A 15,395-nucleotide genomic window follows, 5' to 3' on the forward strand; every position below is an offset into this window, starting at 1 on the left:
AACACAGAGAATGTTGAATTCCTAAGGGAACACAGAGAATGTTGAATTCCTAAGAGAACACAGAGAATGCTGAATTCCTAAGGGAACACAGCTGATATTCTTGCATCCAGTTGATAAGAAGAGTCCCTTCAGGGACTGCTCTACATCACAAGCACCTGACTGTCTGAAAGTGGGGGTGCAATTGTCTTTAAAAATAATAATATAATTAAACATTTTAAATTATGTATTTATTTTAAACCATATTTCTGAATATAAAGCACATTCCACCAAATCGTTTTCCTGTAATTAAATATATAAAAAAGTGACAATGGTAGAAATGGCTTATTTGGTCGATATATTACTTACCAAAGCAGAGCCATTTTATCGAGGTACAAATATCCTGTGCTTTTTCATTGCCCGTAGACGTATACAGGCGACATCGTAACCGCGAAGCGCATATGGGACTCAGTCAGGACTGTTACTTTAGTAACTGAATGAAAACATTTAAATAATGTGATTTAACCGATAGATGTAGGAGGAAAATAGATAACAAAAACAAATGCTAAAATTATGTTTTATTATTTATATACAGATTTAATCATGTAGTATTAAGGCCTAGTGATTATTTCTCAGTATCTACTTGAGAGCTACTCATTGACAGCACCCGAGCTACCGGACACACAGTTTGTTACAGTGGTTCAACCTTTGGTAAGCTGATGGAAGGCTACTCTGAGTCAATGGGAGAATCTCAAATGCATTCTCAAAACCCATTTGGATGTGAAAGCCAGAGGTCCCTTCCTTCTGACCTTCTCCTCCAAATCGGGGTTTTTGAGAAGGAAGTGAGGAGAGAGAGAACGTGAGCAAAATTGAGATTCTCCCACTGACTCAGAGTAGCCTTCCAGAGGCTGTGGACACAGAGAACCCGCAGCTCGTACTCATCATGGTTCGGCAGAGTGAAATATCAATTTGCTGGTGGTTCACGGCGGTCGGTCAGAGTAGCAGTCCTGTGGGAACAGTTAAACCAGACAAGATGGCGGTTGTTCTCTACAGTAATGGTAAGGCCAGGGGGCTACTGTCAACTCCACTGTTGTTATGATGAAAAAGACTCTTATCTGACTTTAACCGTTTGACTCATTTATCCTCTCTACGGTCTAGAAAACCCCCATGTCCACAGTAATAACCAACCACAAGCTTACAGAGGACCACGGACACCAGTATTGACAGCCAACAATCGATTACCAATAACAACATAGAATTAAACGTCTCTCTGAGCGTGTGATGAACTCAAAGAGTGCTGAAACAGGAGTACACACAGCTACTCTGACAAGTCCAGCCAATAACACCAAGTCTGTGTATGTAGGGGACCTGGTCAAAAGAAGTGTACTACATAGAGGACAGGAAGACATTTGAGACACATTCCTGAGTAAAATGACAGTATGAGGAAGAATGCTGGACAAAATGAGAGTCTCAGCGTCAATGTAGTTCACTGCAAGTTGTCCTAGAGAAATAACACACACACACACACACACACACACTATCACGCCCTATTAAACCTTCATATAATGTATAGCACTAAGTAGTAGCTAAGTAGTAGCTTTATAGAAACTGGTACCCTGATATAGAACTACATCCTTTTGGAATCCTTCAGAAATGCCTAGTGTTAAATGGAATATTATTTAACTAGGCAAGTCAGTTAAGAACAAATTCTTATTCACAATGACGGCCTACCGTGGAACAGTGGGTCAACTGCCGGCCTACCGGGGAACAGTGGGTTAACTGCCTTGTTCAAGGGGCAGAATGACAGATTTATACCTTGTTAGCTCTGGGAATTCGATCTAGCAACCTTTCGGTAAACTGGCCCAACGCTCTAACCACTAGGCTACCTGCCCAACGCTCTAACCACTAGGCTACCTGCCCAACGCTCTAACCACTAGGCTACCTGCCCAACGCTCTAACCACTAGGCTACCTGCCCAACGCTCTAACCACTAGGCTACCTGCCCAACTCTCTAACCACTAGGCTACCTGCCCAACTCTCTAACCACTAGGCTACCATTCCCAACGCTCTAACCACTAGGCTACCTGCCCAACTCTCTAACCACTAGGCTACCTGCCCAACTCTCTAACCACTAGGCTACCATGCCGACCGCTCTAACCACTGGGCTACCATGCCGACCGCTCTAACCACTAGGCTACCTGCCCAACGCTCTAACCACTAGGCTACCTGCCCAACGCTCTAACCACTAGGCTACTATGCCCACCGCTCTAACCACTAGGCTACCATGCCGACCGCTCTAACCACTAGGCTACCATGCCCAACGCTCTAACCACTAGGCTACCTGCCCAACGCTCTAACCACTAGGCTACCTGCCCAACGCTCTAACCACTAGGCTACTATGCCCACCGCTCTAACCACTAGGCTACTATGCCCACCGCTCTAACCACTAGGCTACCTGCCCAACGCTCTAACCACTAGGCTACCTGCCCAACGCTCTAACCACTAGGCTACCATGCTGACCGCTCTAACCACTAGGCTACCATGCCGACCGCTCTAACCACTAGGCTACCATGCCGACCGCTCTAACCACTAGGCTACCATGCCGACCGCTCTAACCACTAGGCTACCATGCCGACCGCTCTAACCACTAGGCTACCATGCCGACCGCTCCTTTGAAGTGATCACCTATCTGAACTGGCTGGGTCGGTAGAAGTAATATAACGGTAACCTTGGCTTCCACCTGTCCAAATCATTTACAGATCTGTGCTTAGCTCAATGCAACAAGGAAGGAAGGATGGATGTCTAACGTATTGTAACAGGGCCCCTAGTGTTAGAGACTGGAGGAACTAGTAGTGGAGCCCTACAGTCTAGGTTGCAGTCCACTTCCTGTTTCAGTAGGATGTCTAACGTATTGTAACAGGGGCCCCTAGTGTTAGAGACTGGAGGAACTAGTAGAGGAGCCCTACAGTCCAGGTTGTCACTCCCTGTTTCAGTAGGATGTCTAACGTATTGTAACAGGGGCCCCTAGTGTTAGAGGCTGGAGGAGCTAGTAGAGGAGCACTACAGTCCAGGTTGCAGTCCACTTCCTGTTTCAGTAGGATGTCTAACGTATTGTAACAGAGGCCCATAGTGTTAGAGACTGAAGGAACTAGTAGTGGAGCCCTACAGTCCAGGTTGCAGTCCACTTCCTGTTTCAGTAGGATGTCTAACGTATTGTAACAGGGGCCCCTAGTGTTAGAGACTGGAGGAACTAGTAGAGGAGCCCTACAGTCCAGGTTGTCACTTCCTGTTTCAGTAGGATGTCTAACGTATTGTAACAGGGGCCCCTAGTGTTAGAGACTGGAGGAGCTAGTAGAGGAGCCCTACAGTCCAGGTTGTCACTCCCTGTTTCAGTAGGATTTCTTCTGTTTGGTGCCTGTTTGGTACCTGTTTGGTGCCTGTTTGGTGCCTAATGAACACGACCCTGGATTTATAGGTGTTGGTGTCCTGCTATAGAACTACAGCGGTAGAGAGTGCAGGAGGCTTGTAGCTCAGTCTCAGGGTGGAACATTCCGGTGACGTGTCTAACAGATGGTTCCTAGCAGGCGCAGATGGGACAGAGAGACACACAACACTCTCTCCCCTCCATCCTGGACACAGAGAGCAGGGAATAGCTGCTACCACATAGGCTTCATACAGCTAACAAAAAGGTGTTTCATACCGCTAAAAAGGTGCTTTTTACAGCTAAAAAGGTGCTTTATACAGCTAAAAAGGTGCTAAAGGTGCTTTATACAGCTAAAAAGGTGCTTTATACAGCTAAAAAGGTGTTTCATACCGCTAAAAAGGTGCTTCATACAGCTAAAAAGGTGTTTTATACAGCTGAAAAGGTGCTAAAAAGGTGCTTTATACAGCTAAAAAGGTGCTAAAGGTGCTTTATACAGCTAAAAAGGTGCTTTATACAGCTAAAAAGGTGTTTCATACCGCTAAAAAGGTGCTTCATACAACTAAAAAGGTGCTTCATACAGCTAAAAAGGTGTTTTATACAGCTGAAAAGGTGCTAAAAAGGTGCTTTATACAGCTAAAAAGGTGCTAAAGGTGCTTTATACAGCTAAAAAGGTGCTTTATACAACTAAAAAGGTGCTTTAAACAGCTAAAAAGGTGCTTTATACAGCTAAAAAGGTGTTTCATACCGCTAAAAAGGTGCTTCATACAACTAAAAAGGTGCTTCATACAGCTAAAAAGGTGTTTTATACAGCTGAAAAGGTGCTAAAAAGGTGCTTTATACAACTAAAAAGGTGCTTTATACAGCTAAAAAGGTGTTTCATACCGCTAAAAAGGTGCTTCATACAACTAAAAAGGTGCTTCATACCGCTAAAAAGGTGCTTCATACAACTAAAAAGGTGCTTCATACAGCTAAAAAGGTGTTTTATACAGCTAAAAAGGTGTTTCATACCGCTAAAAAGGTGCTTCATACAACTAAAAAGGTGCTTCATACAGCTAAAAAGGTGTTTTATACAGCTGAAAAGGTGCTAAAAAGGTGCTTTATACAACTAAAAAGGTGCTTCATACAGCTAAAAAGGTGTTTTATACAGCTAAAAAGGTGCTAAAAAGGTGCTTTAAACAGCTAAAAAGGTGCTTTATACAGCTAAAAAGGTGTTTCATACCGCTAAAAAGGTGTTTTATACAGCTGAAAAGGTGCTAAAAAGGTGCTTTATACAGCTAAAAAGGTGTTTCATACCGCTAAAAAGGTGCTTCATACAACTAAAAAGGTGCTTCATACAACTAAAAAGGTGCTTTATACAACTAAAAAGGTGCTTCATACAGCTAAAAACGTGCTAAAAAGGTGCTTTATACAGCTAAAAAGGTGCTTTATACAGCTAAAAAAAGGTGCTTTATACAGCTAAAAAGGTGCTTTATACAACTAAAAAGGTGCTTTATACAACTAAAAAGGTGCTAAAAGGGTGCTTTTTACAGCTAAAAAGGTGCTAAAAAGGTGCTTTATACAGCTAAAAAGGTGCTTTATACAACTAAAAAGGTGCTTCATGCTAAAAAGGTGCTTTATACAACTAAAAAGGTGCTTTATACAACTAAAAAGGTGCTTCATACAACTAAAAAGGTGCTTTTTACAGCTAAAAAGGTGCTAAAAAGGTGCTTCATACAGCTGAAAAGGTGCTTTTTACAGCTAAAAAGGTGCTAAAAAGGTGCTTTATACAGCTAAAAAGGTGTTTCATACAGCTAAAAAGGTGTTTCATACAGCTAAAAAGGTGCTTTGTACAACTAAAAAGGTGTTTCATACCGCTAAAAAGGTGCTTCATACAACTAAAAAGGTGCATCCTACAGCATAAACGTAGTGGTGAATAACTCCCATTTGAAAAGCCATTGAAAACAAAAAGGGAAAAACAATCTCCATTTCTAATACTTGACAAGTCATCTTTTAAAAACGAACCGCTTAATTTAATCACTTTTTTTTTAAAGCATGTTTTCGTCTGTCTGTGCTTTGTTTGCGTGCAACTCGCTGCCACCATTTTGTCCTTTGGGGATAATAACAATCAACTGAATGTCATTTCCAAGTCGTCACGGTAACCTAAATGCTACTATCTCAGCTGACTGGCTGTTGCTGGATAAATAAAAAGGTTAAACAAACGGCCAGATAAATACATTGAATTAGCGGTGAAACCAAAACAAGCTGTTTGTTGCTGGGTCCAGACAAAAGACATTCAGGACGAAACGTAAGGTTACACAACAAAACTGCAGGAGCAGACAATGCTGTCATCAAGGCAAAGGGTGGCTATTTGAAGAATCTCAAATATAAAATAGATTTTGATATGTAAAAAAAAAAAAAAGTTTTCTACATGATTCCATATGTTATTTCGTCGTTTTGATGTCTTCACTATTATTCTACACGGTAGAAAATAGTACAAATAAAGCAAAACCTTGAGTAGGTGTTCTAAAACTTTTGACCAGTAGTGTATATATTTAGTTTTTGCTCAGAAAACTTGGGCGGCCAAATAAAATCACGTTAGGAAACCTCGCTATAACCCCGTCACACAGAGGGAAGTACAGTTTTAGCTTCTTTGATAAATAAAACATTTTCCCCCAGGTTCTTTCCCCCGTTTTCATATTTCAGGTTATTAAACACATTTCATGACTCATAAATGTCCGATGACTTCATACAGGTAGATGGGCCAGAGGGTCAGGTAACACTGTATATATTTTTAAAAAGGGAGACAGGTATCCGTCATGTCCTCACCTGATGAGTCGTGTCATGGCGTGCCTGGCGGCGTAGTGCAGAGGAGTGTTATGCTGGTAGGGTTCGCCATATGAAGTGTTGGGGTCCAGGCTCTCTTTAAACTGGGGGCTCCCCTCGTACAGCTGATAGGCCAGACCCTCGTCACCGTTGATCAGAGCCTTGCGGAACTTCGTGGCCGTGTTCCCCATCTCGCCCCTCAGATTCTACCAGGAGGAGAAGCTTCAACCTGAAGGTGTTTGGGTGATATTCAACCTGACCGACGGCAGAAGAACAGCATACCGAAGCTCCTGAGGGAAGACAGAGAGGATAGAGAGGAAATTACAGCTAAATGACATGGAACTGGGCCTAAGAGCAGACAGAGAGGATAGAGAGGAAATTACAGCCAAAAGAAATGGAACTGGGCCTAAGAGCAGACAGAGAAGATAGAGAGGAAATTACAGCCAAAGAAATGGAACTGGGCCTAAGAGCAGACAGAGAGGATAGAGAGGAAATTACAGCCAAAGAAATGGAACTGGGCCTAAGAGCAGACAGAGAGGATAGAGAGGAAATTACAGCCAAAGAAATGGAACTGGGCCTAAGAGCAGACAGAGAGGATAGAGAGGAAATTACAGCCAAAAGAAATGGAACTGGGCCTAAGGGCCGACAGAGAGGATAGAGAGGAAATTACAGCCAAATGAAATGGAACTGGGCCTAAGAGCAGACAGAGAAGATAGAGGAAATTACAGCCAAAGAAATGGAACTGGGCCTAAGGGCCGACAGAGAGGATTCAGGAGGGTGCAATGCATTGAATAACATTCAGGAGGGTGCAATGCATGGAATAACATTCAGGAGGGTGCAATGCATGGAATAACATTCAGGAGGGTGCAATGCATTGAATAACATTCAGGAGGGTGCAATGCATGGAATAACATTCAGGAGGGTGCAATGCATGGAATAACATTCAGGAGGGTGCAATGCATGGAATAACATTCAGGAGGGTGCAATGCATGGAATAACATTCAGGAGGGTGCAATGCATGGAATAACATTCAGGAGGGTGCAATGCATTGAATAACATTCAGGAGGGTGCAATGCATGGAATAACATTCAGGAGGGTGCAATGCATTGAATAACATTCAGGAGGGTGCAATGCATGGAATAACATTCAGGAGGGTGCAATGCATGGAATAACATTCAGGAGGGTGCAATGCATGGAATAACATTCAGGAGGGTGCAATGCATGGAATAACATTCAGGAGGGTGCAATGCATGGAATAACATTCAGGAGGGTGCAATGCATGGAATAACATTCAGGAGGGTGCAATGCATTGAATAACATTCAGGAGGGTGCAATGCATGGAATAACATTCAGGAGGGTGCAATGCATGGAATAACATTCAGGAGGGTGCAATGCATTGAATAACATTCAGGAGGGTGAAATGCATGGAATAACATTCAGGAGGGTGCAATGCATGGAATAACATTCAGAAGGGTGCAATGCATGGAATAACATTCAGGAGGGTGCAATGCATGGAATAACATTCAGGAGGGAGCAATGCATGGAATAACATTCAGGAGGGTGCAATGCATGGAATAACATGCAGGAGGGAGCAATGCTTGGAATAACATTCAGGAGGGTGCAATGCATGGAATAACATGCAGGAGGGTGAAATGCATGGAATAACATTCAGGAGGGTGAAATGCATGGAATAACATTCAGGAGGGTGAAATGCATGGAATAACATTCAGGGGGATGCATGGAATAACATTCAGGAGGGTGCAATGCATGGAATAACATTCAGGAGGGTGCAATGCATGGAATAACATTCAGGAGGGTGCAATGCATGGAATAACATTCAGGAGGGTGCAATGCATGGAATAACATTCAGGAGGGTGCAATGCATGGAATAACATTCAGGAGGGTGCAATGCATTGAATAACATTCAGGAGGGTGCAATGCATGGAATAACATTCAGGAGGGTGCAATGCATGGAATAACATTCAGGAGGGTGCAATGCATGGAATAATATTCAGGAGGGTGCAATGCATGGAATAACATTCAGGAGGGAGCAATGCATGGAATAACATTCAGGAGGGTGCAATGCATGGAATAACATGCAGGAGGGAGCAATGCTTGGAATAACATTCAGGAGGGTGCAATGCATGGAATAACATGCAGGAGGGTGAAATGCATGGAATAACATTCAGGAGGGTGAAATGCATGGAATAACATTCAGGGGGATGCATGGAATAACATTCAGGAGGGTGCAATGCATGGAATAACATTCAGGAGGGTGCAATGCATGGAATAACATGCAGGAGGGAGCAATGCTTGGAATAACATTCAGGAGGGTGCAATGCATGGAATAACATTCAGGAGGGTGCAATGCATGGAATAACATTCAGGAGGGTGCAATGCATGGAATAACATTCCTTTAACCTAAATGATTCCTTTACTCAGAGGTATGTATGTTTTAGGCTATATATTTCTGTCTTTACATTCCACAACATTGGTCTCTACTGAACGCGACCCAGATTTCAACAACAACAACAGGATGTCTCAAACCAAACATAGGTTAACCAGAAGAAAAAAAATGGCTTTAGCTAAAGACTGTCACATTTCAACTGTCAATCTGATTTATCCTAGACAACAAGCTTTTCTATTGACAACAAACACAAGATCATTGAATCCTACAAAACCAGCCAACTTACCAACAACAAAACAGGGGGAGAAGAGTAGCCTAACTGACTAACTGCAATTCCAAACCACAAAAGCACTGACTGAGGAGGAGGAGAGGCTGCTTCCACACAAGTCTCCTTTCCACCCATACACCGTGTTGTTCTGCTAGAGCTAATGCTATTTTCTGACTGGCTCACCGTGCCAGATCATCTCATGGGGGGGGGGGGGGGGAGAAAGAGAGAGATACAGAGACAGACAGAGACAGAGACAGAGACAGAGACAGAGAGAGAGAGAGAGAGAGAGAGAGAGAGAGAGAGAGAAAGAGAAAGAGAAAGAGAGAGACAGATAGAGAGAGAGAGAGAGAGAGGGACAAGACTTCCTCTAGTATCACCAGGGGCTTCCTGCTTCCCTCAGCCAACTGTCCTCACCCTGAGACCAGGGCCCAGGACCAAATTGAATCCTATTCCCTATAGTGCACTACTTTAGACCAGAGCCCAATGGGCCCTGGTCAAAAGTAGTGCACTACATAGGGAATAGGGTGCCATTTGGAACTAACCATAAGACCCATTGTGGACTTGGACTCCACCGATGCCATATGTTGTTATGTCGTTGTGGGCACACAGGCACAGGGCAGTGGGCAGGGACATGCTCCTACTACCATCCTGTTCTGCTCACAATAGGGACATCTCTACAGTACCCAGACAGGCTGTAGAAGACAGGACCCAGACAGAGTGTAGGAGACAGGAAACAGGACCCAGACAGAGTGTAGGAGACAGGAGACAGGACCCAGACAGAGTGTAGAAGACAGTACCCAGACAGGCTGGAGGAGACAGGACCCAGACAGAGTGTAGGAGACAGGAGACAGGACCCAGACAGACTGTAGGAGACAGTACTCAGACAGGCTGTAGGAGACAGTACCCAGACAGGCTGTAGGAAGACAGTACTCAGACAGAGTGTAGGAGACAGGAGACAGGACCCAGACAGACTGTAGGAGACAGTACCCAGACAGGCTGTAGGAGACAGGACCTAGACAGAGTGTAGGAAGACAGGACCCAGACAGAGTGTAGGAAGACAGGACCCAGACAGGCTGTAGGAAGACAGTACTCAGACAGGCTGTAGGAGACAGTACCCAGACAGGCTGTAGGAGACAGTACCCAGACAGGCTGTAGGGAGACAGGACCCAGACAGGGTGTAGGGAGACAGGACCCAGACAGGGTGTAGGGAGACAGGACCCAGACAGGCTGGAGGAGACAGGACCCAGACAGGCTGGAGGAGACAGTAGCCAGACAGGCTGGAGGAGACAGTAGCCAGACAGGCTGGAGGAGACAGTAGCCAGACAGGCTGGAGGAGACAGTAGCCAGACAGGCTGGAGGAGACAGTAGCCAGACAGGCTGGAGGAGACAGTAGCCAGACAGGCTGGAGGAGACAGTAGCCAGACAGGCTGGAGGAGACAGTAGCCAGACAGGCTGGAGGAGACAGTAGCCAGACAGGCTGGAGGAGACAGTAGCCAGACAGGCTGGAGGAGACAGTAGCCAGACAGGCTGGAGGAGACAGTACCCAGACAGGCTGTAGGAGACAGTACCCAGACAGGCTGTAGGAGACAGGACCCAGACAGCCTGTAGGAGACAGTACCCAGACAGCCTGTAGGAGACAGTACCCAGACAGCCTGTAGGAGACAGGACCCAGACAGCCTGGAGGAGACAGGACCCAGACAGCCTGGAGGAGACAGTACCCAGACAGGCTGGAGGAGACAGTACCCAGACAGGCTGGAGGAGACAGTACCTAGACAGGCTGGAGGAGACAGTACCCAGACAGGCTGGAGGAGACAGTAGCCAGTGTAGTGTATTGCAATAGATTAAAGACATGTACACAGTGTAGACTAGGACTATATTGTTTTGTCTTACAAAACCTCAACTCAACTCAGCAGTACAAATGACAAAACATGCTACTAGCTAACGTTTGGGAATTCATGTGACAAACCAAGTTATTGTATTTTGTAACTCTTCCTAGGCACGTTACATAATGTTTGTTTACTTGGCTCAGCCTCCACATATTCAATGTGATTGTCTTGTGATTGTTTTTGATGGTTTTATTGTGGGGCTGTTGGGGCTGTTTTGATGGTATTATTGTGGGACCTGTTGGGGCTGTTTTGATGGTTTTATTGTGGGACCTGTTGGGGCTGTTTTTGATGGTTTTATTGTGGGACCTGTTGGGGCTGTTTTGATGGTTTTATTGTGGGACGTGTTGGGGCTGTGTTTGATGGTTTTATTGTGGGACCTGTTGGGGCTGTTTTGATGGTTTTATTGTGGGACCTGTTGGGGCTGTTTTGATGGTTTTATTGTGGGACCTGTTGGGGCTGTTTTTGATGGTTTTATTGTGGGACCTGTTGGGGCTGTTTTTGATGGTTTTATTGTGGGACCTGTTGGGGCTGTTTTGATGGTTTTATTGTGGGGTCTGTTGGGGCTGTTTTGATGGTTTTATTGTGGGACCTGTTGGGGCTGTTTTGATGGTTTTATTGTGGGACCTGTTGGGGCTGTTTTGATGGTTTTATTGTGGGACCTGTTGGGGCTGTTTTGATGGTTTTATTGTGGGGTCTGTTGGGGTAGTTTTGATGGTTTTATTGTGGGACCTGTTGGGGATGTTTTGATGGTTTTATTGTGGGACCTGTTGGGGCTGTTTTGATGGTTTTATTGTGGGACCCGTTGGGGCTGTTTTGATGGTTTTATTGTGGGACCTGTTGGGGCTGTGTTTGATGGTTTTATTGTGGGACCTGTTGGGGCTGTTTTGATGGTTTTATTGTGGGACCTGTTGGGGATGTTTTGATGGTTTTATTGTGGGAATTGTTGGGGCTGTTTTGATGGTTTTATTGTGGGACCTGTTGGGGCTGTTTTGATGGTTTTATTGTGGGACCTGTTGGGGCTGTTTTTGATGGTTTTATTGTGGGACCTGTTTTGATGGTTTTATTGTGTGGCCTGTTGGGGCTGTTTTGATGGTTTTATTGTGGGACCTGTTGGAGCTGTTTTGATGGTTTTATTGTGGGACCTGTTGGAGCTGTTTTTGATGGTTTTATTGTGGGACCTGTTTTGATGGTTTTATTGTGGGACCTGTTGGGGCTGTTTTTGATGGTTTTATTGTGGGACCCGTTGGGGCTGTTTTTGATGGTTTTATTGTGGGACCTGTTGGGGCTGTTTTGATGGTTTTATTGTGGGGCTGTTGGGGCTGTTTTGATGGTTTTATTGTGGGACCTGTTGGAGCTGTTTTGATGGTTTTATTGTGGGACCTGTTGGGGCTGTTTTGATGGTTTTATTGTGGGGCTGTTGGGGCTGTTTTTGATGGTTTTATTGTGGGACCCGTTGGGGCTGTTTTGATGGTTTTATTGTGGGGCTGTTGGAGCTGTTTTGATGGTTTTATTGTGGGGCTGTTGGGGCTGTTTTTGATGGTTTCATTGTGGGACCTGTTGGGGCTGTTTTTGATGGTTTTATTGTGGGACCTGTTGGGGCTGTTTTGATGGTTTTATTGTGGGACCCGTTGGGGCTGTTTTGATGGTTTTATTGTGGGGCTGTTGGAGCTGTTTTGATGGTTTTATTGTGGGGCTGTTGGGGCTGTTTTTGATGGTTTCATTGTGGGACCTGTTGGGGCTGTTTTTGATGGTTTTATTGTGGGACCTGTTGGGGCTGTTTTTGATGGTTTTATTGTGTGATTAAATGGTTCAAACGGGAACACTGTCTACCAGGCACCCAGGGCTTCTGAATCAAGTCCACCTACTGCAAACAGCGCAAGACAAATTGAAAAACAGAAATTTCTACAGAAATGTTTGGTGATCGACTAGGAATGCCTTGAAGATCGGCCAGTCGATCTGAATCGACCGGTTGGTGACCACTGCTCTATGCACTTCCTGATGAACTCAAGTCACTGAGTCAGTGTACACGTCACTGTTATTCTCAGAGGTAACCTGGAACCCATCCCAGTCCACGTGATCACATCCCAGTCCGTCTGGAAGCAGAGAGCCCGATTGGTCGAACCAACGTTGAACAGTCACTTCTTTTGCTTTGTTTACACACAGACAAATTCTGGAGAAAAAAAAATTCTCTCCACTAATTGTTCATTTGACCAATTAGATCACTTCTGGAAAATATTGGATGTGAAAAGATCTAGTGAGATACCCAATGGGCTAGACGATTCTCTTCTCATCTTGAAAAGAAAAACTTTTACTAACAATGTGGAAGTCAATCAATCCACCATCATCATCATTGAAACAACAGAACACATCTAATTATTGAAATAGCCTGGGCAACCGAGAAAAACAAATTCAATACACTTTAAGGCCAAGTGGCAAACAACAATGCAGGCAGTATGAATGGAGGTGTGAGCACGCAGGTCTGGGCAGGTGAGATGCAGGCAGTATGAATGGAGGTGTGAGCACGCAGGTCTGTGCAGGTGAGATACAGGCAGTATGAATGGAGGTGTGAGCACGCAGGTCTGTGCAGGTGAGATGCAGGCAGTATGAATGGAGGTGTGAGCACGCAGGTCTGGGCAGGTGAGATGCAGGCAGTATGAATGGAGGTGTGAGCACGCAGGTCTGGGCAGGTGAGATGTACTCATTGTTTGTATCTTAACACAAGTTACAATTCTTAGAAGTCCCCTAGTTTTTCTGATGCTGCATGAGATGTCCATTTGAGTGACTTCCAGTTATGTAACGTGATAAATCTGATTTGAACATTCATGAATAGCGGGTGGCAGGTACCCTAGCTATTAGAACTGTCAAATGGTTTGGAGGTCTATGCTGGATCTGGCCTGGTTTCATGACATTGTGTCAGTCTAGTGGTAGCTAGAGATTTCTCATCATCTAGTTCAGGGATGGGCAACTTTGATGGGGGTTGGGGACGCAAAAATAACAGAACTCTTCATGGGGGGCTGCAGTGGCTTATGGGTCCTGCAAGCCCAAAAAAGTTTTAGCTAATTTCCTGCAATTCGACAAATTGTTCCATAAGGTGGAGGCAAATGTTTTTCCGTTTTTAATATAATAACTGATGATCAATGGCCCCACCCTATCCGGTAATTCGACCATACTACAATCTTAGATAAATTAGCTGGATGCTAGACTACCAATAAAACATTTCAATGCTAACATGGGCTTAACACATTTTCGAAATTGCACCTTGTGTCTTCTATTATTATAACTCTCAACAGTAATTTGAGACCCCGAATTAGTCCTCCCCTCCCAAAAAAAAGGTTGAAGATACTGCCCACTATGCACATTTGGTACCAAGGCAGAAGTTAGAAATAACACGTTTCTTGGAAACACTGGGTCACTTGACAACTTGTTGATACTAGTGTTCAATCTTTGATAAGAACGTACAACGAACTTGGCAAACATGATAGCAAGCTAGCTATTTATTATCTAAAAACGGTCAACCAAAACACTGTCCACATTCGCACTGCCTTTTCAAAGGTGATCATGTTTGCATGTTCATCGCCTGACTGCTTGCTAATCAGTAGCAACCAAGATATTCAACAACAACAGACAAAGTAGCAATTCCCAGAGCCAGACTTGACGGTAAAGATTAATTTTAGGCCATTACGGGATATCAAGTAGCTGGCATGTTTTCTAACTAGCATTGTTGTATCTACCTAGTCAGCTTCATCATCCAACTTTTAGTTGTTTTAACGAAAGCCAACATTTTAAAACGTACAATGGTACTTACTAGTTAATTACTTACTAATTGTTCATGTTTGTAAACTAGTTAGCGAACACATATCGTGTGTTTAGGCAGATTAGCTAGCTAAATTATCGTTAGCTAGCCAACTAGCTAAAGTTAGCTAGCTGGAGAAAGCTAACTAACTAGCCAACGTTAGCTAACAACTCGCAGCAGTTGACAGTGACTAGAGAGCAAATGTCATGGGTTTTTTTATTACTAAAAATGAACTACACTTCTGGCTTTTCTGTGTTTGTTAACTAGCAAGATAAAAAAAAACATTGATTACCTAGCTAACTAGACTTACAAAAGAGGCTCTTGCGGTTCCCCAGAATGTTGTCCTGCTGCCAGTGACTATTCCCTATTCTTCTGTCAGGCAATGCTGATATTCCATATTGCGTTGTGTAGTCAAAAGCTTTTGTTGTTCTTCTAGCTGTTAGTCTGCTTGTGTTGCTGGCTGTGTGCACTCTGCCCTCCCTCTGTTGTTGTTAGCCACTGACGCTCAAATCACCAGACTGCCAGTTGAGTGTTATCAGGAATCAGAGCTGCGCTGTAAATTGCAGGATGTTTACGTTCTAGGAAGTTTGAGGTCAAATAATGATTCATTTTTGTCGAGAATCTTTCAAAATATTTTTATGTAAACAATTGCTCATTTCCTGTCTGTTTACTTTAAATTAACCGGTAAACGCTTCCACGCTTCCAGAAAGTGAATGTTCCACATAGGAAAACAAATGAGTGGTTTTCTCTTGTACAACTAGCACTTGTAACTTTCTCCCACTCGAGGGCGGCAGAGTCCATCAATTCAATGGCTATGCTTCTCTTGGTCCTGTCTTTCTC

The 15,395-nt window shown here is 44.2% G+C and overlaps 1 protein-coding gene across 6 annotated transcripts in view; it reads right to left on the reverse strand.

Annotated features, from left to right (window-relative positions):
* The window catches only part of LOC139572858 (ankyrin repeat and IBR domain-containing protein 1-like), a 103,363-nt gene extending 88,149 nt beyond the window's left edge, over positions 1 to 15,214 (reverse strand). For 3 of the 6 annotated variants that reach the window (XR_011674504.1, XR_011674505.1, XM_071395670.1), the window contains exons 1-2: positions 14,866 to 15,213; positions 6,205 to 6,491 (exon numbers count right to left, since the gene is read on the reverse strand). Coding sequence is in view for 4 of the 6 variants with exons in the window: in XM_071395670.1 (XP_071251771.1) it covers positions 6,205 to 6,392 (188 nt within the window). In the remaining 2 variants the exon portion in view is untranslated. Of the gene's footprint in view, positions 1 to 6,204; positions 6,492 to 8,894; positions 9,023 to 14,847 lie in introns of those variants that run through there. The other 3 variants (XM_071395673.1, XM_071395672.1, XM_071395671.1) reach the window with 3 other exon arrangements.
* Between the last annotated feature and the right edge of the window lie 181 nt (positions 15,215 to 15,395).

The sequence above is a fragment of the Salvelinus alpinus genome, chromosome 4 (genome assembly GCF_045679555.1).
Source record: "Salvelinus alpinus chromosome 4, SLU_Salpinus.1, whole genome shotgun sequence".
Lineage (NCBI taxonomy): Eukaryota > Metazoa > Chordata > Actinopteri > Salmoniformes > Salmonidae > Salvelinus > Salvelinus alpinus.